The sequence below is a fragment of the Euleptes europaea genome, chromosome 15 (assembly GCF_029931775.1).
Source record: "Euleptes europaea isolate rEulEur1 chromosome 15, rEulEur1.hap1, whole genome shotgun sequence".
NCBI classification, from domain to species: domain Eukaryota; kingdom Metazoa; phylum Chordata; class Lepidosauria; order Squamata; family Sphaerodactylidae; genus Euleptes; species Euleptes europaea.
In genome coordinates this window covers 37,675,292-37,700,530 of record NC_079326.1, presented here as the reverse complement: position 1 = coordinate 37,700,530, position 25,239 = coordinate 37,675,292, and the positions used below count along the sequence as shown (strand labels likewise).

The 25,239-nt window shown below is 42.4% G+C and overlaps 1 protein-coding gene across 1 annotated transcript in view; it reads left to right on the top strand.

Moving 5' to 3' along the window:
• The window catches only part of LRP2 (LDL receptor related protein 2), a 181,593-nt gene that overhangs the window by 142,680 nt on the left and 13,674 nt on the right, over positions 1–25,239 (top strand). The window contains exons 55-71 of the mRNA XM_056861187.1: positions 97–274; positions 1,960–2,156; positions 2,951–3,196; positions 4,997–5,125; positions 6,093–6,212; positions 7,922–8,038; positions 8,156–8,272; positions 9,000–9,137; positions 11,316–11,438; positions 13,163–13,291; positions 15,333–15,464; positions 15,979–16,110; positions 18,840–18,983; positions 20,519–20,684; positions 21,347–21,475; positions 23,100–23,320; positions 23,721–23,897. Of these exons, the coding sequence (XP_056717165.1) occupies positions 97–274; positions 1,960–2,156; positions 2,951–3,196; positions 4,997–5,125; positions 6,093–6,212; positions 7,922–8,038; positions 8,156–8,272; positions 9,000–9,137; positions 11,316–11,438; positions 13,163–13,291; positions 15,333–15,464; positions 15,979–16,110; positions 18,840–18,983; positions 20,519–20,684; positions 21,347–21,475; positions 23,100–23,320; positions 23,721–23,897 (2,595 nt within the window). The remainder of the gene's footprint in view (positions 1–96; positions 275–1,959; positions 2,157–2,950; positions 3,197–4,996; positions 5,126–6,092; positions 6,213–7,921; positions 8,039–8,155; positions 8,273–8,999; positions 9,138–11,315; positions 11,439–13,162; positions 13,292–15,332; positions 15,465–15,978; positions 16,111–18,839; positions 18,984–20,518; positions 20,685–21,346; positions 21,476–23,099; positions 23,321–23,720; positions 23,898–25,239) is intronic.

Below are 25,239 nucleotides of genomic sequence, written 5' to 3'. Positions count from 1 at the left end.
CTGGATCAGACCAAAAACTGAAGCACTTTTTACAGTTTTAGTAAGCGGTAGTAATTATTCAGGAACAACGAGACTTTCCCCTTCTTTCTTTGTCAGTAAGTAATCCGTGTGGGACCAACAATGGTGGCTGTTCTCATCTGTGTCTGATAAAAAGTGGCGGTTCCGGTTATTCCTGTGAATGTCCAGATAACTTTATGGTGGTACAGTTTGGCAACACAGCTTATTGCCTCCCCATGTGCTCCAGCACCCAATTCCTGTGCGCAAACAGTGAAAGGTAAGATATAACATTGATAGTAAGTGAGTGTAACAGGCAGTGCTACTTCCCAGGGCCAGTTCCAGGTTTTGAAGAAGGAGGAGGAGAAGGAGGTGGTGGTGGTTTTTATATGCTGACTTTCTCTACCACTTAAGGAAGAATCAAACCGGCTTACAATCACCATCCCTTCCCCTCCCAACAACAGATACCCTGTGAGGTAGGTGAGGTTGAGAGAGCTCTAAGAGAACCGTGACTAGCCCAAGGTCACCCAGCTGGCTTCATGTGTAGGTGTGGGGAAACCAACCCGGTTCACCAGATTAGCCTCCACCTCTCATGTGGAGGAGTGGGGAATCAAACCCAGTTCTCCAGATTAGAGTCCACTGCTCCAAACCACCAGTCTTAACCACTATACTATGCTGGTGCCCAGGTTCCCCTCTCCTCCTCTGACCCTCACCAGGACCCCCACTCATGCCTTCCTTCTAGCCCACCCCCACCTGCCTGTGTTTCCTTCCTTTCTCCACCTGTTTGTGAGCCTTACTACTGACTGTATGTCCTCTCCATGATGGTACTGGGGGGTATGTGCACCACCAATGTGTCTGCCCAGAGTGTCTCGATTTGTGGGCCCTACCAGAAACCCTAGGCCTTGCCCCACCCCATGGGATGCTGATGCCTGCCCTGCTTCCTTTTGACATCGACTTCTAGCCTCCATGCTGTCTTGCGCCTTGGTTCTTATTAAGTGCTTCTGCGGTCACTCCTGAGGGATACTATCTATGGCTCTGCTACTGTTGATCCGGCTATCGACTTCTTCCCTTGAGTAATTGTTACATTATTGTATTTAGCTGGGTATCAATTTGATTTCACAACCTTGTTCTTTCCTGTAATCTCAATGAAAATTTCAGCTTCCTTTCTCCATATTTTTGCCCAGTCATATGTGTGGCTGGGGAGAGAGTAGTGGAATTGAAACTGCATAGTTAGCGTAGTGTCTGGTGAGGTTCTACAGTTTCCTTTGGAGCAATGTAGCAGCAGTTATCATAAGGAATGTCACTGCCCCCTGTAGTCACCATTCTTCTGAGCTGAAGCCTTCATGTGGAGGATAGACATCTGAATTATTAACTGAGCGCTGCGACAGGACTTAGAGTGAAAGTGACTTTGGAGGGATGTGCAGGCTTGTGTAGGATCGGCATATCAGAACTGACCTACAAGCGGACTTAATGTAAATACGCAAACTAGTCTGCAGGTAGAACTCTAGTATTTGATAGAGAAGTCTGGCTTATTAGGAAGGAGCTAGTAAATGAATAGGGGAGGGACCATGGCTCAGTGGTAAAGCCTCTGCTTGGCACGCAGAAGGTCCCAGGTTCAATCCCCGGTGTCTCCAGTTAAAGGGAATAGACAGGTAGGTGATGTAAAAGACCTCTACCTGAGACCCTGGAGAGCCGCTGCTGGTCTGAGTAGACAATACTGACTTTGATGGACCAAGGTATCAGGCAGTATCAGCAGCTTCACGTGTTCATATGAATAAGGCCTTTGGGGGAAAAACTGTACTAATTCCATTGAGTTTTTCTTGATGGGAAGCTGCCAAGGAGCTAGGGTTGCCATCCTGTGAATATGTCCCAGGAAATAAACCCCACTGAACTGAATGAAACTTGCTTCCAAGTAGACTTACATGCTCCTGCCTAACTAAATTATGTATGATTATCTGTTTTTAGGTGTATCCCCATCTGGTGGAAATGTGACGGGCAGAGAGATTGTAGGGATGGCTCTGATGAACCTCCTACCTGCCCTCACAGATACTGCCACGTCGGGCAGTTCCAGTGTAATGATGACAACTGCACAAGCTCCCATTATTTGTGTAATGGCCGGCCGGATTGCCCCGATGGGTCTGATGAAGATCATGTGCTTTGTGGTGCGTGGCCAGTTCTCGTAGATTTCCTGTGAAACAGATAAATACCAACCACTTATTCATTACGGCCAATATTAGAGACCTTGAAATGTGAGAACTGTCACCCTCAGACAACTAGATAAAGCCTTAAGTTCAGTATTCTAATTCAGTGGAACTTTAGAACTTTAATGATTTTAGCCTATCCACTAGATAGACCTAGAGCTCTTCCCATGTTAGAACTTTAGTTATCTTAATCTATCCATTAGATCAAGGGTTCCCAACGTTGCATCCATGGGCACCATGACACCCACTGATGCTTTTTTGGCACCTGCCAAGTGTTTTTAGAAAGTAGGCGGGTCCATGTGGGGCTTTTGCCCAGCAAGGCTTCTGATTGGTTATTGGAGACCTGATGGGCTGTTCAATTTAAATATATATATATATATATATTTTGTTTCAGCAGCAGCTGCCAACACAGCACAAGGACCTTCATTGAATATGTTCAATTTAAAAGCGGAGCTTTTGCCTGAAATGTTAGAGTTGCCATTAGAGTTAAGCATCATCCCACTCCCTGACATTTCATGGATGGCTCCGCCTCCTGTGGCAACCATTTTATGGTTGTGCCCACCACCCTTGGTCAGAATTTCAAAGGAGCCCACAGGATCAAAAGGTTTGCCGATCCCTGCAATAGATATACTTCCATTTACTGATCCTCATATTGTTTAGAACACTATAGTTGTTCCTTAGGCAGTTCAGAAAAAATGAAGTTGTATTCTAAAGTTTTAGTATGGTACTAGTATCACAATAACGGTTTCTTTTAGCCAATCACCAGTGTGAGACTCATCAGTGGCAGTGTGCCAACAAACGGTGCATCCCAGAAGCTTGGCAGTGTGACCGAGAAGACGACTGCGGTGATAACTCAGACGAGGACAGTTCTCATTGTGCCAGCCGGACCTGCCCTCCAGGCCAGTTTAAATGCAACAATGGCCGCTGTATCCCTCAGTCCTGGAAATGTGACGTGGATGATGACTGTGGAGATCACTCGGATGAACCGATTCATGAATGCAGTAAGCAGAGCCTATAGAATCGTAGAGTTGGAAGGGGCTATACAGGTCATCTAATCCAACTCCCTGATTAATGCAGGATCAGCCTAGAGCATTCCTGACAAGTGCTTGTCCAACCTCTGCTTAAAGACTGCCAGTGAGGGGGAGCTCACCACCTCCCTAGGTAGCCGCTTCCAATGTTGAACAACTCTTCCTGTAAAAAACTTTCTTGATATCCAGCTGTTACCTGTTCGCCTGCAATTTAAACCCATTATTGTGAGTCCTATCCCTCTGCCGCCAACAGGAACAGCTCCCTGCCCTCCTCTAAGTGACAGCCCTTCAAATACTTAAAGAGAGCAATCATGTCCCCCCTCATAGGCGCGTGGCTTGTGTTACTTTATATTCATTGTTCAACTTGAATGTCATTGCCTTGACCGTTCAAATAGGCAAGATACAGAGGTGCCCACTGGTAAATGCAATACAATCTAGTCTTCAGTGGAGGATTTGGGGACTGGGTGATTTGTACCTTCTGCAAAGAATGAAAAAAGGCAGGCGCATCATTACCAACTTCCTTAATACAAATTTATGACTCCAGATTTATCTCTGGTTGTATAGTCGCTATCACTAATTTTCCTTAGAATCTTTGCCTGTATAATGAAGAGTTGTTGCCTGAACCTGTAGGACAACTCTGCACTTGAATGTATTGAGACAATCACAAATAGCTGAAGAACAGTAGAAATGAGCAAGAGTCCAGTAGCACCTTAAAGACTAACAAAATTTCTGGCAGTGTATATGAGCTTTTGTGAGCCACACAGCTCACTTTGTCAGATACAAATAGCTGAAGTAGTGTAGACTGAAAGCGAGCCCTTGAATGTATTGAGACAATCACAAATAGCTGAAATACTGTAAACTGAAAGTAAGCCCAAATAATTTTAATACCATTAGAAGGCATATGTCTGTTCATATTGTGGATTATAATGCTAATAAGGGAGATGTTAACCCAAGGCAGGCTGAAGTCACGGATACAGTTAGAAAATATTAGAGTAAGGTGAGGTCTGGCCTTATCATGAATGAGTTTTTCGTGTCAGGTGGACGATTTGGGTTACCATTAAAAATCAACAAATTGAACACACATGAAGCTGCCTTATACTGAATCAGGCCCTTGGTCCATCAAAGTCAGTATTGTCTACTCAGACCGGCAGCGGCTCTCCAGGGTCTCAGGCAGAGGTCTTTCACATCACCTACTTGCCTAGTCCCTTTAACTGGAGATGCCAGGGACTGAACCTGGGGCCTTCTGCATGCCAAGCAGATGCTCTACCACTGAGCCACAGCCCCTCCCTAGTTATCAGTAACTTATTTTATTATTTGTCTTTGAACTCCCAGAGGTACTATTTAAATATTCTGCCTGCGGTGAAAGAAACATACATTATGATGTTTTTATTTTCTGTGAGAAATTACTCTGGATTGGGTCCAGATTTAACATTTCCGAAGACGCATGGACTTTCACCCATAGTCTGTGATTTTCCTGCCTCCCAATTGGGGTGTTTTGGGCTGCTGTGGAAGGGGGAAGGTTGGAAAGACATGCTTCATGTGAGAGAGTCCTTGCATCCTTGGAAACATTAGTTTGGATCCAACCTTCGTGAGGAAATACAGCCTATTAATTTAAGAAATAAATAAATCTGATACTGGCGATGGTGTCGATATCTTAATGTGTCTTATATGACACTTTGAAAACAATTTGTCAGCATTGCTTTCTATCTGTCGTAGGAAGGACCAATTCAAAGCCAAAATAATCACAAGCTTTATCTATTCTTTTTATTTTAGTGGGTCCTGCCTATCGATGTGATAACCACACAGAATTCAGCTGCAGAACAAATTATCGCTGTATCCCATTCTGGGCTGTATGTAATGGTCACGATGACTGCCGAGATAACAGCGATGAACAAGGCTGTGGTATGTTTAGGGCCTGAATAGTTAATATTTGAACTTATGGATGGTGACATCATGCTGACATAGAGCTATTGATGTGATTCATGCATTTGTAATCGTACCCATTTCACAAATGAGGTCACAAATTATTTAAAGTGTGATGAGATTCCTAGGATGAGCTATGTTTCTATAATTGGCAGTGGAAATGGCCATCAAGTTGCAGCTGACTTATGGCAGCCCTGGAGGGTTTTCAAGGCAAGAGACAAACAGAGGTAGTTTTCCATTGCATGCCTCTGTGTAGCAACTCTGGACTTCCTTGGTGGTCTCCCATGCAAGTACTAACCAGAGCCGACCCTTGTTAGCTCTGAGAGCTGACAAGTTTGGGCTAGCCTGGGCCATCTAGGTCAGACCATTTTCTGTAAATTTCTATAGTTTCTGTAAATTCTTAATCTCATGTGATTGTAAATTACCTCTCTCTCTCTTTTTTTTTTGCCATGGGGATTTCAAGGCAAGAGACGTTCAGAGGTGATTTCCCATTGCCTACTTTATAGGTTAACCTTAAAATATATTTACTGCAGTTAAGTTCTTGCTCATGTGACTGTCTGAATTATGCGGAGTCCCTTCAGTCACCTGGCCAGCACTTAACAACCAGTTAATGGTATCTGCATTCATTAGAGGTTCAGTGTTTATTTATATCTACCCTGCTTTTCTCCCTGGTGGGGCCTTCAGTCTGGAAGACCTGAGCAAGGCTGTTAACAATAGGACGTTTTGGAGGACATTAATTCAAAGGGTTGCCATAAGGCGGAAATGACTTGATGGCACTTAACACACATACACACAAGTCACTCGGAAACATTAAAGTGCTTGATTTTTCTCTCTCTTCTCATGTGTGACCCCCCCCTAAAATATACCCTTGCTCTTTCAAAGTCATACTCGAGCATGCTGTTATGTGCCGATGGGCTAGCTAGTCTATAACTTACCTATATTGCAGAGGAGATGACCTGCAGTCCTTTGGGAGATTTCCGCTGCAATAATCACCGGTGTATCCCGCTTCGGTGGAAGTGCGATGGAGATAACGATTGCGGAGATGGGTCTGATGAACAAAACTGCAGTAAGTTTTGCTTTCCTTTCAGACTGTTTCAGTACAAATAGCCTTTTCAGGAAAGCACTACAAAGTTCTCTCTACATTGCTGCTAACTGCTAAATAGTTCATCTCTTTTGATCTGTCCCTTTAGACCAGGGGTAGGGAACCTTTTTTCCGCCAAGGGCCATTTGGATATTTATAACATCATTCGTGGGCCATACAAAAGTATCAATTTAAAAATTAGCCGACCAATACGTTTCTCACCGGCCTGGGTGGGAAAGGGTTAACACAGTTTCTTGGGTGGCCCTAGCAGCTCCATAGCTAACGACTCTTCTGCAAGGGGGTTATGTTAGGGTATAGTATCAGAAGAGATACAAGTTCAAAAAAATTTTAATTTACATTTTTCTCAGTATAAAGAGATGAAGCGTCATTCTTCAGCTTGAATGATGGAATCTGGATATGACCTATTATACTTTATTTTCTTTAATTTCCCCGCCCCCCTAATTTTCTATAGGACATATTGTCAAGGCTGACCCTGCCTTGATGCAGTAATGTAACCAAACTTAGGCCCGGGTAGGTTCAAGTAATTCCCCAGTAGCAAACACGAAATGAAGTAAAAAGGCTTTATGGAAGAAATTCAAGAAAAGTTATTAAAAGCAAAGCATATAGTTCAGTGGAGTTATAGTTCACGTAAAATAACAAAGACTGACTTGCTCTTCTATGTACTTGCTCCAGTAGCAATACTGGTTCTTTCAGCTGAAGCATGAGTACACAGAGTCTCTTCAGGTAGCGTGGGCGGGTGAGTGCAGGAAAGGGGATATGAAGGGGAATGTTCTCTCCATCAATGTCTACATTAAGTAGACATTACTGGCCACAACCTCCTGACCTTTCCAGCTGATCACAGCACTGTCTCTGTGGAACTTTCTGAGGTAAGATTGAGTTCCTCCTTCCATACCAGATTCATAGCTGAAATGTGTGATCTAATTCAAAGGTTCTTGATATGACTTGTTGAGTAATCGCCAGTCTGGGCTTGGGGGTTGGCTGACACCTGCAAACAGTCAGAGTGCCAGACGAAGAGAGATTTAGCTGGAATATTCCTCTAAAATGGCTTCTCTTTTGACACATATCGTAAACATCCTATAAAGATTTTTCTTCTACGTTGCTTGCTTATTGATTCATCGAATAGTCTGGCTTTGTAAACTCAGCCATAAAGATAGCCCTTATGCTGTGATTTATCTGGGAATGGGATTTGTTTATGCATGGGTATTTGTGAAACATCCCAACTTTGTGAGTTGGATGAACAGTTCAAAGAATGGATCTCTCCCCCTTCCCTTACACCATCTTGTAGACTCTTGTATCCCTTGAAAAGCTGCTGTGGGGGACTGGGGTTTGGTAAGTGTAGGAAAAGAGTGTGATACAGGGCAACTACAGCAAGAAGGGAGAATTAGCAGAAAGCATCCCTCCTCTTGCGTGAGCTGTCACTTCGTTTGCAAAAGAGCTTGAATAACAGGGAGACATTTAAGTTGATTCCCCCTTGAACGGCAGCCCCCTGTACTGTATCCAACTCTGTTTCTGAGGGTCCCTGAATCCTTAGGGGCACCTTGGAGGGGCACAAGGTGTTTCAGTGGCAAAGCAGCCGAGCAAGAGATAAGTTCAATTAATCCATTCTGTCCCATTGATTCCCAACCCCTTTTTTGTGCACTTTATTCACGTGTTGCGTTCTTTTTTGTCACAAGGCCCCCGCGAATGCACAGAGAGTGAATATCGGTGTGACAATCGGCGTTGTATTCCTTCTCGGTGGATATGTGACCATGACAATGACTGTGAGGACAATTCAGATGAACGCGACTGTGGTGTGTATTGCGACAAGTATCCCAAAGATTGGCTTGAAACATGTGAATACAATTATAAATCATTACTTCCTGTCTTCAAAAGAGTTGTTTCAGTTATGATTTGTTACTCCTTTTTAGGTCTCAGAACATGCCATCCAGGTTATTTCCAATGCAACAGTGGGCATTGCGTTGCTCAGCGGTTCCAGTGTGACGGAAGCGCAGACTGTCTGGATTTCTCCGATGAAGCAACTTGCCGTGAGTTCCTGGAACTTTAGCAAGGGGGCAGGGAACAGAACTCTTTTTTATCTGGGATAAAAGTATTGTGCTTGGCGAGTGAACAGCATTATTACCTTCTGTGCTTCAGTGATACCTGTGAAAAAGTATAAGCTAATGTCTCATAGATCTGTTCCTATAATGGATGAGGTTAAAGAGTTGCCTTATAATGATCCAGTCCATTGGTCCAGCGCCATGTACCCTGATTAGTAGCACAGATCTCCCTGATCTCAGGCACAGATCTATCCTGTAAAAAACTGGACTGGGGAAATAAATAAGGAGAGTGGTATATTGCAGGAGGGACTGCATATGAGTTCCTTTGCTACCTTGTTAATTTACTGAATTTAAGAACACAATATTTAAATTTTTGTTTTGTTTCCCTTTCCTGCTTATGCTTCATTGTAGTATAGTGTTCTGTTAATATTCAGCACAGTCTCACTGGAATAAAACCCCTTCGTACTCTGGAGCACCTAGTGAATGTGGTTTCATGATCCTGGTCTCAAAAGGACAGCGTCCCTGACCAGTTTGGAGTCAGGCTGTCACATACTCAGTGAATGGGACGAGGTCAGCAATATGCTCAATTGCTGAAAATAACAGGCTAAAATGAGGCTGTCACAGAAGAAACAGAATAAGTGTTTGCAGATGTCTTCATAACCTTATGGAGACAAAGCGACTTGGTAATATTCACAAGGAGTTTCTTTTTTACCAGCCACTCGCTATCCGAACGGCACTTACTGTTCACGCACAATGTTCGAGTGCAAAAACCACGTCTGTATTCAGCCCCACTGGAAATGTGATGGTGATGATGACTGTGGAGATGGGTCAGATGAGGAACTTCACCTCTGCTGTAAGCTGGAGAACGTGTTGATGTCATGGACAGAATCACAAGGGTTCCTTAGGGGTGCTCAAGAACTGGGGCATGCATGGTGGAATTTTTTGTGGGTTTGGACAGTAGCCCCTCTCCTTCTGACAATACCATATAACAAACTGCTTTCAAATCCACCTCAGTTTAAAAAAAAAACACCAGTTATGTAGAACAAAGGGCTGCTTTATAAGAACTAAAAGACAAAAGGCTGTTCAGACACATTTGAACTGTTTATGGAGTTCTGGATGTTAACCTACATGTTTCCTACAGAATTTTCTGTACATGTGTGACACAGATACTAAACGACATCCTGCAGCAACCATTCTGAGAAACACTTGCCCTCTTCAAATATAGTGCTCTATACTCCCCTCATAGTGGATATACTGCAGTGAGTGTATGTTATCTAGGGAGAAAAGCATATGGATAATATAAATAACTGGTGGTGGAAAGCACCAACTTATGGCAACCCTGTTGGGTTTTCAAGGCAAGAGATGAACATAGGTGAATTGCCTTTGCCTGTCTCTGTGTAGCAACCCTGGACATCCTTGGTGGATTGACCCTGCATAGCTTCCAAGATCTGATGAGACCAGGCTAGCCAGGGCCATCCAGATCTGGGCATATAATAACTGCTGAATGGTTTACCAGTTTTAGATGCTGTGGTTCATATAGTGTAACTTTTGGTGCAACATTATCCCATGTCACTGCCAGCATAGCCGCTGCTGAATGGTTTACCAGTTTTAGATACTGTGGTTCATGTAGTGTAACTTTTGGTGCAACATTATCCCATGTCACTGCCAGTATAGCTTTTCATGAAGGTAAATAGAAAGGGATACAGATATTGAACAATTTAAAGTTCATAATGATGTACTCCACAGACATTAATTATCCACAGACATTAAAAATCTAAAAAGTCCCTCAGTTCTTTATAGAGGGCCTTAAATCATTCATCTACTTTGACAGACTCTGCCCTTCAAGTGACTGATAAAATAAATTAACAAACAGCAGTCTTCTTCAGTCAATTAGGACTGAACGATCAGTTGTCCTGATTTTTAAATTGACTTGCTGCACTCTTTGATTTTGGTGCACAACAAAGCATCAGTTAAGGCTGAAATTAACAGATACCTGAATAATTACTGGATTCTAGTGGCCTCAGTTTCATCTCAAGATACGCATCTTGGGTAAGCAAGAGGTGAATGCTTTTTACAATTAGTATAAGAAATCCGACATTCAGCTTAAAAACTATACTGAAAAAAGTACTATCATTTGTTAAGATGCTTAGGCAGTCTGAACCCAACGAAGAGCTGTTATAGATGGCTTAACTAGAGCTTAAAAATTAGGTTACAGAACATGGAGCTGTGTTCTAGTTACTGTTATACTTTTATCCTTCAAGAAGTTCAAGGCTGAATGTGTGGTTCTTCCCTTTCTTCTTTATCATGACAGCAGTCCTGTGAGATGGATTAGGGAGAGAGAGAGTGAAAAAAGTTGAAGATCACACACAGTGAATTTCATGGCTGACAGTTGAAACAAAAGACATGAAAACCACAAGTCATGTTCTGCCCATAAAATGTAAAGTCATAGGTTTGTGCAGCTTGAATTTGTCTCAGCACTATTCACGGGAGGGAGCTTGGTCTCACCGTTTGAAAGTGGCTTCCCAAACTCAGATGTTAGTATTTGAAAGGAGAAATAGGCATGTTTTTAAAGGATATATTCCCCCCTTTTAAAATTCTAGTAAAGTAGGGAACCCAATTTCCATTGAGTAAAACCAAATGAAAATGGAAGAGTTCAACCTCTTTTCCCTTCCTGCATGGCTCAGAGGCAAATTGAGGCTGCATGTGACAGCAATTGGCATTTTATGGGCAGAACAAGATGTGTGATCTTCATCTTATCCATTGAGCTGAGAGGTGATTTGAATCCAGATCTTCCTAGTCTGACATTTTAGCCAGGGAAAGAATCTATGATCCTGCATCCTGTTTTCAATGCCTCCAACCATAGTTAAGGCGGATGTTGCATTACATCTGTACTGTCCCATAGCTATAAAAATACATGACTAAAATATTCTGGGGATCACTTCTAACAATAGCTCATGGTTGCATTGAGAGTATCTTTTATATTGGTGCTCTGTAAGCAAGATTTAAAGATCACTGACCTATTTAATTTCAGTGGACATCGTCTGTGAGTCACCATTCCGTTTCCGCTGTGGAAATAACCGCTGCATCTACAGCCATGAGTTGTGCAACCAAGAAGACGACTGTGGAGATGGTAGCGACGAGGAAGAACAACATTGTAGGTCTATCAGTGAACATAAAGTTCAAGGATTGATAAGCGAACGTGATTCCTAGGTTAAGGTTTCCATCAGAGTGTACTAACCTCTTAGGAATTAGATCATAGATTCTTGGAGAGGAAAACTAAAGGGCTTGTGTTTGTCATGAAATACGCCACTATCCGCCATGATGGAATGTAGGTCTTTGTAGCCAAGAATAAAAGAGAGAATAAGATAAGGTTATACTTTTATCAGAACAGTTGTGTAGGGGTTATGTGTTGGGATATTTTATTTGTGCAGACATCTTTGTCTCTCAACCAGTAAATCTCCCATCTGTGAAAATGCGTCTGACTGGATCAAAAGTCTCACAAATATAGCCAGTCCTAAGGGAAAATATCCACTCTTCCTCTGTCCCTTACTTCTAGCAAGGTCTGCAGACTTAGATTTTAATACCTGGCTGGTGAGCTGTGTCCAAATCTCAACTCAGACCATAACTTTCTATCTCAGGGGTCCAAGACAAAGTGATAGCAGTCCTAAGCAAGTTAGCAAAGAAAACCGAGATCTGGATATAGTAGGAAAACCAAGACCATTTATTTGAGCAGAATAAAATACACCGAAGCACTCAGAATAACATGAGAGTAGAATACAAAACCAAACTCTAGAATAGTGAGTGAGCACAGTCCTGGCACAGTAATTGGAAGAAGGGAAGGGGCAGCCCAAAGAGGTAGCATGCTGAAGCATGGCAAACTGTACGCTGTGGACTGGAGTGTGCCATTCTCTCTTAAAGGGCACCCCAGGAAAGCCCAGCAATGGGTAGGATGACCTTAAGGAAAACCAGTTTTTCCGCAGATCCAGGTTCCAGGCATGAGTGGTGTAGACTGACAATGTCCCCCTGTCCGAGAGAACGCTGGTTGGTGGGCAAGACATTACTCCCACTGCTACCTTGGCCAGACCTCCCCAAACAGACTTCTTCTTGGCTCAGTAAGCCAATGGGTCAGTCTCAGCTCGCAGGGCTCCTGCATGTATGTCTCCATCTCTGCCACTGCCATGTCCTTCCTCTGGCAAAACCATGGCAATGCCAATCAGGGGAAACTGAGCTCTCTGCACCTACTACCCTTGGTGCCAGGCTGTCTGGGGAATGTTTCAGTTTCCTTTCTCAAGCAGCCAGGACAGGAAAAGGCTTCGTTTTCCTCCTCTTGCAAGCAGCCTAGCCAGCTTTCTGTTGGAGTCAGTGAGTGGCCAAATATTAGGAATTATTCTGAATATCCAGAACTATAACATTTGGATTTTAAATATTGGTAATCATTTTGAATACAGCATTATTCGGTGACTCCAGATATTTCCAGATCTAAATCATACATTCCCCCTTAACAATGCTTTATTCTGTAAATGGGCCAAAACTACATTTGCAGAGCCCTGTTTGAGTGGCAAATACAGGATGGTCACAAACCCAACATGGAGGGGGTGATTAGAGAAAGTCCAACAAAAGGGTGGCTTACTGGTCAAGGCAACACAACACATTCGTCAATTGTTATTTGCAACTTTCATCATCTTGATGAAAAATGGACAATTTGGAAAAAGTATTCAGATTTGTTATGTCCCATCCAGTTATGATAAAATGGCCATATGTGCTAGCCAGGTTGCCTCAAGTTATGTACTAAAGGTATGCACATGTATGTACTTTAAGGACTGCAATATTTACGTTACTTAATATAATCTACAGTGTGAGTGTGTCTTCTGCCTGCAGGCAGAGAACCCACTCCTAAGCCTTGCACTACTGAAGAATTCAAATGTGGCAATGGAAACTGCATTCTTCTGCACTATGTTTGTGACAATTATGACGACTGCGGAGACCACTTTGATGAACTAGGCTGCAGTAAGTTGTGACTCAGACTCTACCATTTCTTTGTTTGGTGGGGGGAATAATCGTGAGGTGGGAGCTTTTATATGTATGTGTACAACAGGGCTGGCAAACGCTGTAAAACTTTATTGGCACAGAATATTGTGATATTCAGCTGTGTTTTTGAGTGGCAAATGCCACCCCCACTCCCATCCCAGATGCCTCTTTTTCTCTGTCAACTTTTTAATCTATTTATTTGCTGGTTCATTAACATTTTGTTGGGCCTCTGTATTAGGAAGTTAACGTTTGCTTGGCTGTTGTAAATTTGTATTATTTCATTGTTGGGTTTTTTCTAAGCCACTCCTTGTTGGGGAAAAAGGCGTGAGTTATAAGTTTTTACACATTAATTAATTTAATTATTGCGCGTGCCCACCCTTTCCCTCCACCACACACCTGAGATACCATAAGCTTGATGCCGTTCTATAATGACTGTAAGATGATAGAGATCTCAGTGTGGGGTCCACGGCAGCAGGTACCAGATTTTCCTCTCATACTCAGTGGCAGGTTGCAAGTGGAGGATATTGGTGTTCTGAAGTTTGCTGCAACATCCTTTACTAATCTTGGGGACCAGTCAATGTACAGCAGTGTTCAGCTGTAGTGGGGATAATGTAAGCGGAGGAGCCAGTGAGGTTCCATCTTGGCTTTCTACCAGATTTCACTGTGTCTTGGATCCTCAGTATGAACACCTTGTTGCTTAGCTGCAGACGGAGCTGGTTACAGACAACTGAGTCCCTGCCAGAACTGTACAGAATAAAAAAGCACTCACCTGGAAAACCTGCCTGCCTATAGGCCATCGTCCCTGAAAATGACAGCCTGTCTCCTGGAAGTCCTGACTGTGATTTTCTCATACTCCGTGGCAGAAATCACATAAACATACATCAGTGTGCCAGCATCAATGTGAAAGTGCTTCACTCACGTATTTGTCGGAATATGAGCCAGGGCTTATTCACTACCCTTCTCCCCCAACCCCCGTGTTTGACACTTGCACTTTTTGTGGTGACATCTTGCTGCCCCGAGTACAAGAAGAAGAAGAGTTGGTTTTTGTACCTCGCTTTTCTCTACTACAAGGAGTCTCAAAGCGGCTTACAGTCACATTCACTTTCCCTCCCCCCACAACAGGCACCTTGTGAGTTAGGTGGGGCTGAGAATGTTCTGAGAGAACTGTGACTAGCTTAAGGTCACGCAGCAGGCTGCATGTGGAGGAGTGGGGAATCTAACCTGGTTCTCCAGATTAGAGTCCACCGCTCTTAACCACTACACCATGCTGGCAGGTAGCTGGTTGCTGATCATTTGTCTGTGACTTTTGCTTCTGTTAATGATGTTTGAAAAACTCTTCTGAATGCTCCTTGGTTTGGGACTTAGTAAACAATCACTAGTGGTTTTAGGCTTCCTGAAACATTCCTGAAAAGCCCCCTACATATCCACAGCTGTTATTTCCCCAATCTGTGTCTCTGCTTGGGCAATAGTATTTCCCCTGTATTAGGGCTTCTGTCACTCTTCTTGAGTGATCTCAACTAACTGTGCTAACATCACTGAAAGAAAAAAATCTAGTCTCTACTGAGGGCAAAGTTTCCTAAGATTGGCCCCACGGATCTTAGCCAGTCAGGAATATGAGGGCAAATGAAGCCTGTTCAGGGCACTGCTTTTTGAATTGGCAAACACTTTTATTTTTTGTGTAACGATCCATAAAAGATCATTGAAAGTGAGGAGGGATCTTTTGGTGTTCATCAGTGATCAAGAAAATTGCCATTCTTTTTCTGTTCAGCCCAGCACAACAGATAAATTAGAAACGTTGGGTGCTGTAGATTCTGAAAGTGTTTGTTGCACATTATGTCTTTCCAGTTAGCATAGGGAATCGCAAGCGATAACCTGGGGGCATAAAAAGGGACCAATCATTGTTGATAATCTTGTTGGCGACTATGCTGCTTACGGGTGTGCTCTCATTGATAATCCTATTGGAATTCTTCTCTATTTGCTGTCGCCTTTAAATCAAAATTGTGATTCTCCTTCCTCTTAGACTCCGGAACAGGTAGAACATGTGCTGAAAACATCTGCGAACACAACTGTACCAACCTAAGCGAAGGAAGCTTTATCTGCACCTGCAGACCAGGATATAGGCCCAGTGAACAGAACAGAAACACCTGTGATGGTAATTTCTATCTTCAGATGGTTTTCTGTCTTAGAAATGTTCAGTGATGTGTTTGTGCCTTACTTAGGGCTGCCAGCTACGGGTTGGGAAATACCTGGAGATTTTGGGGGCAAAGCTTGAGGAGGGAGGGGTTTGGAGAGGGGAGGGACTTAGAGTCCAATTGCCAAAGCAGCCATTTTCTCCAGGTGAACTGATCTCTATCGTCTGGAGATCAGTTGTAATAGCAGGAGATCTCCAGCCACCCCCGGAGGTTGGCAACCCTAACATTACTGGGTACAAGCCTCTAAATGGAAGAAGAGATATGAGATATAGTAAGAAGACAGAATAAAGAAATGAAGCAGTCAAAGTGAGAAGATAGAACAAAGACAGAACATAAAACTGAAGGAAAAGAAAGTGAAGCTAGAGGCCTCTGCAGTGAGAGACAGAGTGTAGGATTCTGGTCCAGCAAGGTAATTCTTTTATTCTTAATGTTTAAAAACCCATAAAACTCACATCTGTTTCTGTTTGCCTTCAGACGTCAATGAGTGCGAGATTTTTGGAACATGCCCACAGATTTGTAAGAATTCCAAAGGAAGTTATGAATGTTTCTGTGCAGAGGGATTTAGATCTGTTGGAGATCATCAGGGAACGCAGTGTGCAGCCACTGGTAAGCTCTGCCAGCATTTCCATAGGAACTGAGAGGTGCATTAAAATACATGCAGTGGACTTCCTTCTGCCATCAGCCTTCCTCTTATCTTCACCTGTGCATTATGCTGTCTTTCCTTGCTGTATGTTTTTTTACAGTGCCAGTTGTGTAGAAGTGATGTTCAGTGATTAAAGATGCAGTAAAACCACTGTCCAGTCTTGGGCTACTGAAGCTGGAGAAAAAATGTATGCTCTCACATTTGGTTAAGATGTCCTCTCCCTCCCCCCTCTTCCTTGCAGATTTCTAGAAAACAAGAGGCCTGTTCATTCTGTCATTGGTTGTCAGCAGGAAGAAAATTAATGTTGCAGCGATTTCTCCAATGGCAGATTATATTGATATCAATCAATGACACTTTGCTGACAGATTGTCGCTAATGGTTCATGGGCTAATGAACATAAACAGACAGAGTACAGCCCATTTATAAGATCAGTCACTCAGATGCTGTCACATAAAAGAGTCATGGGCCTTTGTAGATCATGCCTGTGACTTTGATGTGTGGTATAATTTGAGTGGGTGGGACCTTGTCTCAGACACTAAAGCAAAAGGAGCAGCAATTGTGAGGTATATTGTTGTATATAATGAACAATTCAAGATCACGCTGTGGCTGAAATCAGACCTAACATGAAACCACTGTTTATTTTAACTATGGTTACTTTGTGGAACCAGGATTAGTCTTGCAGACAAACATTTATTTTATGTATTAAATGCATTTGTACCCTGCCTTTCTCCCCAATGGGAACTCAAAGCAGCCTACATCATTCCTCCATTTTATCTTCACAACAACCCTGTGAGGCAAGTTAGGCTGACAGACTGTGACTCGCCCAGGGGCATTCAGCGAGCTTCCATAGCATGAGTGGGTATTCAAATCCGGGTCTCCCAGATACTAGTTCGACACCACTACTCTACACTACACTGGCTCTATACCACATGCATATTCTGGGTTTCCTTAACAAATCCTGGTTTCATCCCCTTCACTCTCTCTCCTGCTTGCCCAACAGAGGCGCAGCTGGTATCCTGGCTTGCATTGTGGCGAGGAAGGTGCTGGGAAATAACCTGTGATGTCTGCATTCATACCTAACTCAAAACCACAGTTTAGAATAACTGTGGTTCATAAACCAACTTCAGACCGTGGTTTCAGAACCTGGTGTGATGGATCCTAGCTAACCACAGTTAGTAGAGTAGTCTGCATTCAGACCACCATTTAATTAATTTTAAAAGGCACAGGAAATCCCCTGTGCAAGCACCGGGTCATTACTGACCCATGGGGTGACGTCACATCACAACGTTTACTAGGCAGACTGTGTTTACGGGGTGGTTTGCCAGTGCCTTCCCCAGTCATCTTCCCTTTACCCCCAGCAAGCTGGGTCCTCATTTTACCGACCTCGGAAGGATGGAAGGCTGAGTCAACCTTGAGCCAGCTACCTGAAACCAACTTCTGTTGGGATCGAACTCAGGTTGTGAGCAGAGCTTTTTACCACAGTCCTGCAGCTTACCATTCTGCACCACGGGGCTCCTAGTTAATTAATTAAGCCTTGGTTTTTGCATGATGTCTAAATTGAGGTTGTGCTATATGTTTAATCATATAGATTGTCTGCAGAATAACATCATTATGACCTAGATCCCGTCTGTAAAGTGATTGTTATGTCAAGAGTATTTAAAACCTGTGAAGTCAAGATGTGTAAAGGAATCTTGAGCTGAGAACTTCAAAGTCATGATCCAGAGGCCTCTTGCCCTCAATCAGTGTGCAGTACTGGTAGCTTCTTGTCCTCTGCTCCTTTTTCAGACGGCCAGAAAATGTTGGTAGCAACTGCTGCTTGCTTTTGCTGTTGCCTCGCTAGGCTAATGAGTGGCAATGGTTGCACAGCACAGAGTTATGAATAGTCTTGGAGGGGGCCCAGTCCTTCCATGGGGAACCTGGTCATAACTGCTGCTGACCAAAGGAACAGCAACAATAGCTGCTGTTATGCAGCTGCCGCCTAGGGGCTGACAGGAGGTCTTCTGGGGACACTCAGATCCCTGCAGTTTGCCTGAGAATGCCAACCCCTGACGCCAGCCCTGGCCAAATGTAACAGTACTGTGTGTGTTAAGTGCTGTCAAGTCACTTCCGACTCGTGGCGACCCTATAAATCAGTATCCTCCAGAATGTCCTATCTTTGACAGCCTTGCTCAGATCTTGCAAATTGAGGGGTGTGGCTTCCTTTATTGAGTCCATCCATCTCTTGTTGGGTCTTCCTCTTTTCCTGCTGCCCTCATAACAGGACTGCAAGAATTTATAACCCCCGGCAAGTTTAAAAACTAAACCTCGGTAGCGAAGGTACACAGAAAAAACCTCCGCATGTTACAGATATTGTTTCAAATGTTTCCAGAACTCCAAAACAACAGTTTTGTTGAAATTCACTCTAGACAGGAATTATAAAACTAGTGTATTTGGCCAGGAGTAGAGAAAGTTCAAGTGTCTACTCAGTCATGAGTCTTACTGGTTGACCCTGAGGTAGTCGCTGTCTCTCAGTCGCAACTCAACTCACTGACATTTGTGAAGATAAAATGGAAGACATGAGGATGATAAAGGCCTCCCTGGGCTTCTTAGTGGAAGGGCGGGATAAAAATGTATTTTGTGTTTGACACGTCAGTAGTTTCTTCTGCAACTCTTGAGCACAACGGTGTAAAATGTATTGTTGGTTTTTTTGCAGGTAACCCTCCAGTACTACTTCTGCCTGATAATGTCCGTATTCGGAAGTATAATATGTCATCAGAGCAATACTCTGACTATATTGAAAATGAGGAGCACATCCAAGCTATAGACTATGACTGGGACCCTGAGGGGATAGGCCTCAGTGAGTATATTTACGGCTTTAATAACTAATCTTTTACATGCACGTTAGTATCTTTAGTATCTTACGTTAACCATTTTGATTGCATAGGTGAGTTCCTCACAGGTATTCAACCTCCTGTTCCTCATCTTGTACGTTTTTTTTTTCAAGTTACTATGCTAGCAGTTGGGCACCAAAGTGGATTTCAATTTGGGGGGGGGGAGTTATCTAGGCCTAATGGTGCTATAGATTAAGTCTGTGGTGTTGAGCTTATCACAATCTCGTACCTTCAGTTCCATATATATGAAATGAGTATAATTACTGTCTTACCTCAGAGGGTGGTTATGAGAGTGAGATTGTGAAGCACTTTACAGGTCAAGAAAGAAATGATGATGTTCTTAGCTTTCCTTGTTGTTAGATTTTCTTTCGAGACAGAAGATGTTGTAGGGTCTTCATAGGGTTGACACAGACATAGAAGCAGCTTCCTTATTTATTTGTTTGTTTGTTTATTCGATTTTTATCCTGCCCTTTCCCGACTGAGCTTAGGCTCAGGGCAGCTCACATCCAACAGTACACCCACAAGAATCCAATTGAATAAATATCATAATGGTACAACAAGGATGATTACAAATCTGTAGTATAGTCTAAAAATGGAACAGTTTAAAACCAGAAATATCCAAGATCCAGATAAATCCAAGTGACACCTTCCATATCAGTAGTGGTGGTAGAAGAAGAAGAGCTGGTTTTTATATGCCGATTTCCTCTACCTTTTAAGGAGAATCAAACGGGTTTACAATCTCCTTCCCTTTCTCTCCCTACAACAGACATCTTGTGAGGCAGGTGAGGCTGAGAGAGCTCTAAGAGAACTGTGACTAGCCCAAGGTCACCTAGCTGGCTTCATGTGTAAGAGTGGGGAAACCAACCCGGTTCACCAGATTAGAGTCCACCACTCGTGTGGAGGAGGGGGGAATCAAACTTGGTTCTCCAGATCAGACTCCACCACTTCAGATTAGCGGAAGCTAATCTGGTGAATTGGGTTGGTTTCCCCACTCCTCCACATGAAGCCAGCTGGGTGACCTTTGGCTAGTCACAGCTCTCTTAAGAGTTCTCTCAGCCCTACCTACTTCAGAGGGTGTCTGTTGTGGGGAAGGGAAGGTTTGATTCTCCCTTAAGTGGTAGAGAAAGTGAGCATATAAAAACCAACTCTTCTTCTTCTCTAAATAATGGATAGTCTGATGGCAGCGTAAATGTTGTTTTATTGTTTTCTACTGATGTAATACCATTTTTCTTCATTATATCTACGCTATGTATCATGTCTAATATGCTGCACTTGTTCAGATTTTGGTAATCCTTGTCCTAATATATTGCTCATTAGATGTCTCCTCATATTGACGTACCGACCTACACTGTGCTTATTAGATGTCTCTTGTTATGGGCTGTTATTAACTTTCACTATGTAATCCACTTTGAGTCTCAGTGAGAAAGGCGGACTATCAATACAGTATTTTATTTATTTAAACAGATAATAATAGTGAAAATAATCTCTGAACTTTCTGCAGGTATTGTATACTACAGCATTATGGGACGTGGTGCAGAGTTTGGTTCTATCAAACGTGCCTATATCCCCACATTTGAAAGCGGTGGGAATAATCCTGTGAAAGAAGTTGATCTGAATCTAAAATACTTGGTCAGTCCAGTTGGTTTAGCAGTGGACTGGGTTGGAAGGTAAGCTCAAAGGCTAGATAAAAATTGTTCATTAAATCTTAGTTCATTTTTGAATATGGTAAAAACTTGACAAAAGTCCTGTTGCTCACATAAGGCAGATTCATATAGGAAAATTCCTTTTTCACTTACCCTGATCACACTCTGTATAGAGCTTTCTAAGCAATAACCATGACATTCACTGAGTAACCTGGGGCCAGTCATTTTCTGCCATGGTGTAGTGGTTAAGAACTGTGGTTTGGAGCGCTACCTAATTCAGCCCTACCTACTTAACAGGGTGTCTGTTGGGGGGAGGGGAAGGGAAAGTGATTGTAAGCCGGTTTGATTCTTCCTTAAGTGGTAGGGAAAGTCAGCGTATAAAGTGGGCTTCTTAAGGAAAGGGTCTCACGACCACTCTTTTGAGAAGGCTGGCAGTACTTCCTTCCTTCAATGAAACTTTTACTACTGTATTGACCCAGCCAGGCATTCGCCTCCAGCTGTACACCAAGATGGGTAAGGGTCAAAAGCTGAAGTGGTAGAACATTTGTAGCACCTTCAGGTTATTTTGTATTATCTGTGGCTGTTTTCATTTGTCTACTGGGTTTTTAAAGACAAAAAGGCTTTCTCGTATTCTGATGGGTGATGACATACATAGATGGCTAATTTTTTAATTGCATCTAACCTAGACATCTTTACTGGACTGATGCTGGGACAAATCGAGTAGAGGTGGCAAAGCTTGACGGGAGGTATAGGAAGTGGCTCGTCTACTCTCTTCTGGACCAACCAGCAGCTATTGCCATCAACCCTAAACTTGGGTAAGCACTTTGGAGACTGGAGGAGTTAATTTGAATGAGAGAACCAAAAATAAAATGCCTCGATAATCCTCTGTTGGCAAGTGCAACCTTAGTTTGTGTAGATGAACAAGTGTCAAATATTCCTGTGCGTGTTCTTGCAAGTTAAATATTTGTTTTCATGGGTCATCTATACTCATGTTAGCAGAATTTCAAGGCTACTAAACAACAATAAATAGTCACTATCAGTTAATAGAGCAGAATGGACTGTTGCACAAGAGTGCTAGTAGCTACTGGTGCAAGCTTGGGAACAGGCATCAGTGAGATGAAATAGGTTGTCTCACTTACTTTGTTGATGGGACCCTTACGTTAGCATGGCTATCGCCACTACTCAACAGCTCATAGAAAGGGGTTGCTAATTTCTTAAATAACTGTATTTCAGTTTTATATTATAAAATACCCATATATTAGGGAACCAGTGTTCTATAATGGTTAGAACTTATGACTAGGATTGGGAAGACTGAGATTCAAATCTACCTGTCCATGAAGCTTACTGGATGTGTGTGTGTGTTAAGTGTCGTTGAGTCGCTTCCAACTCATGGCTACCCTATGAATCAATGTCCTCCAAAATGTCCTATCTTCAACAGCCTTGCTCAGGTCTTGGAAATTGAGGGTTATGGCTTCCTTTATAGAGTCAATCCATCTTTTGTTGGGTCTTCCGCTTTTCCTGCTGCCTTCAAGTTTTCCTAGCATGATTGTCTTTTCCAGTGACCGTTGTCTTCGCATAATGTGGCCAAAGTACGATAGCCTCAGTTTAGTCATTTTAGCTTCTATGGTCAGTTCAGGCTTGATTTGATCTAGAACCCACTGATTTGGTTTTTTTTAGCAGTCCACGGTATCCGTAACACTCTCCTCCAACAACACATTTCAAAGGAATCTATTTTCTTCCTATCATCTTTTTTCATTGTCCAGCTTTCACACCGATACATACTAATAGGGAATACGATGGCATAAATTAACTTGATCTTGGTTGACAGTGACACATCCTTACACTTAAGAATCCTTTCTAGCTCCTTCATGGCTGCCCTTCCCAGTCTCAATCTTCTTCTGATTTCTTGGCTGCAGTCTCCCTTTTGGTTGATGATGGAGCCAAGCAATAGAAAGTCTTGAACTATTTCAGTTTCCTCATTGTCAAGCATAAAGTTGAGTAATTCTCCTGTACTGGATGACCTTTGGCTAATGGCTGTCTTGCAGCCTAACTTATCTCACAGGGTTGTTGTACAAAGAAAGATGGAGAAAGGGAGGAACCATCTGTGCTAACTTGAGCTCACTAAAGGAGGGCAGGATAACAATTTATTTGAATTTATATATTTAAATGTTTAAGCCCCACTTTTCTTCTCTGGAGTCTTAAAACAGCTTGTGTGTGTGTGTGTTATGTGCCATCAAGCCACTCCCAGCTTATGGCGACCCTATGAATAAATGGCCTCCAAAATGTCCTATCATTATATAATGAGTTTGCTTTTCCTTTCGGGATTTTTTACAAATCTGTTCAGCTTTGTACTCAACAGGAAGATTTGTTAAAAGAATTGGCATACACACACACACATGGTTTGGTATCCTGTATAACTGCTGGTTCTTATCTCTTTAGGTTAATGTACTGGACAGACTGGGGAAGACAACCAAAAATTGAGAGTGCCTGGATGGATGGGCAGCAGAGGCAATCCTTGGTCTCTGAGGACCTTGGCTGGCCAACTGGCCTTTCCATTGATTATTTGAACAATGACAGAATATATTGGAGTGATGTGAAGGAAAACCTAATTGAATCTATGAGACCTGATGGGACTGACAGGAAAATTGTTGTGCAAGGAGGTATGAACTAAACAAAGACTAGTGCCATTTTATTCAAAGTATTTCTCAAGATTCTGTGTTCATACTGTGGTGGCAGATGTTTCATTAATGACCACAGTGAGGGACAGGTCTTGTAATATAGCACTCTGATTCAGTAAATGCATGCATGGCTTGGAAAGTAGTCCAGTATCTGCATTGCACATGAACCAAAGTGATGTTCTCTTTCCACCTTTGTGGAAAAGCTTGAAATTCTTTGACTTTGCTTGGGACTTAGCTTCCAAAGTGGGCATTAATAACCATTAATTCAAACACTATAGAAAAGCATGAGGAGAACTGTTCATTTGAAGAGCGAATGTTCACTCTTTGGTGTGGCTATCCATTTCGCTTATTAACTTACCGTGTATTTTGTTTAACTTAATAGTAAACAGCCCATATAGTCTTGACGTCTTTGAAGGCCATCTCTACTGGATGTCTAAGGAAAGAGGAGAAGTCTGGAAAGAAGATAAATTCGGGAAGGGAGAAAAAATCAAAGTGCTGACTATCAACCCTTGGCTTACTCAAGTCCGTATCTATCATCAGTATAGATGCAATCAGTCAGGTAATGATGATGGAGTCTTAGATGATGTGTTGCTTTTGAATCATTGGTACCCATAAACAAGTAACGATGTCCTTAAAGACCAACAGGTTTTTCAGGATATGAGCTTTCGAGCATCAAAGGTCCCTTCATCTGTATCTGATGAAGGAAGTTTTGACTTTCAAAAACTCATACCCCAAAAATCTTGTTGGCCTCTAAGGTGATACTGGACTCAAAATGCAGCTGTTCCACTGCAGACCAACATGGATACCATCTGAAACTAATGTCTTCAAAGTAATTAGTGACAGCTCCCTAATAAGCAGATCTTTCCATGAATTATATCAGTGTTTCTGAATGCATGGTGCTGGAACGGGAGCTGGCTGCATCCATTTAGATATTTAAGCAGTCTTAACCAATGGTGACCCACCCTCACCACACTACTTCGAAGATTAGTTATAAATTATGATTTCTATCACCTCTTGTTTCTTTGTGCTTTTGGACATTGTTTGTGTTCAGTCCAACGTTAACTTTTACAATAACAATTTTAGAAAGGGGGCATGGCTTTCTTGTTCTGCAGTGGGAGGGTTTGTCCCACATGTGGAAGTTTCTCTGAGCATCTCCAGAATGGGATGTTCTTCAACACAAGTAAACTATTATCCATTATTTTGTAGTAGTTGCCACATCCAAGGGAAGCCTAGATGTGCAAATGAGCAGTATGAGATCGAAAAGGGCAGACCAAATTTTCACATCATCCCGCATCATCTAAGACTAGGGATGGGACTGAATTTTGAAGATGCTGATTCAGTTTGAATATCCACATTTCAGTTTGGTTTCTCCCTCATGAGAAACAAACCCATGAGTAGTTTTATACCAGTTTCTGTTTCCCTATGAAGAATGTTTTTTCCATTAAAATTAATGCATTTATCAATGTAATTTTTATGTTATTTTTGCATCTGTTTTTTGCAAGTATTTAACTCCTTCTCTAAATTTCTACTTTGAATTTTCCCCAAGATCTCCTCCTGCAACTAACAGAGCTAAAATACTGTTCCCTTCCACCCTGATGATCCTAATAATGCTCTTGAGAAGGATTGCTTGAGGATCTGTTCTTAAGGGGAATATCATACAATAATGAGTTAACACCTGAAAAATATTCATCCAATCTCAATTGTTTAGAGGAGGGAAGCTCTTTAGCTGAGATATTCCTTGATCTTTTCTTAGATGGCATTTTATATGTGTGTTTATATTTATGGTTAATAAAATATACAGATATTTAAGAAAAACAAACATTAGCCTAAGAACAAAACCATAAACCTAAAAACGATTCCCCATGTATAAGAGACAAATCACCCATTACAGCCACAGGGAA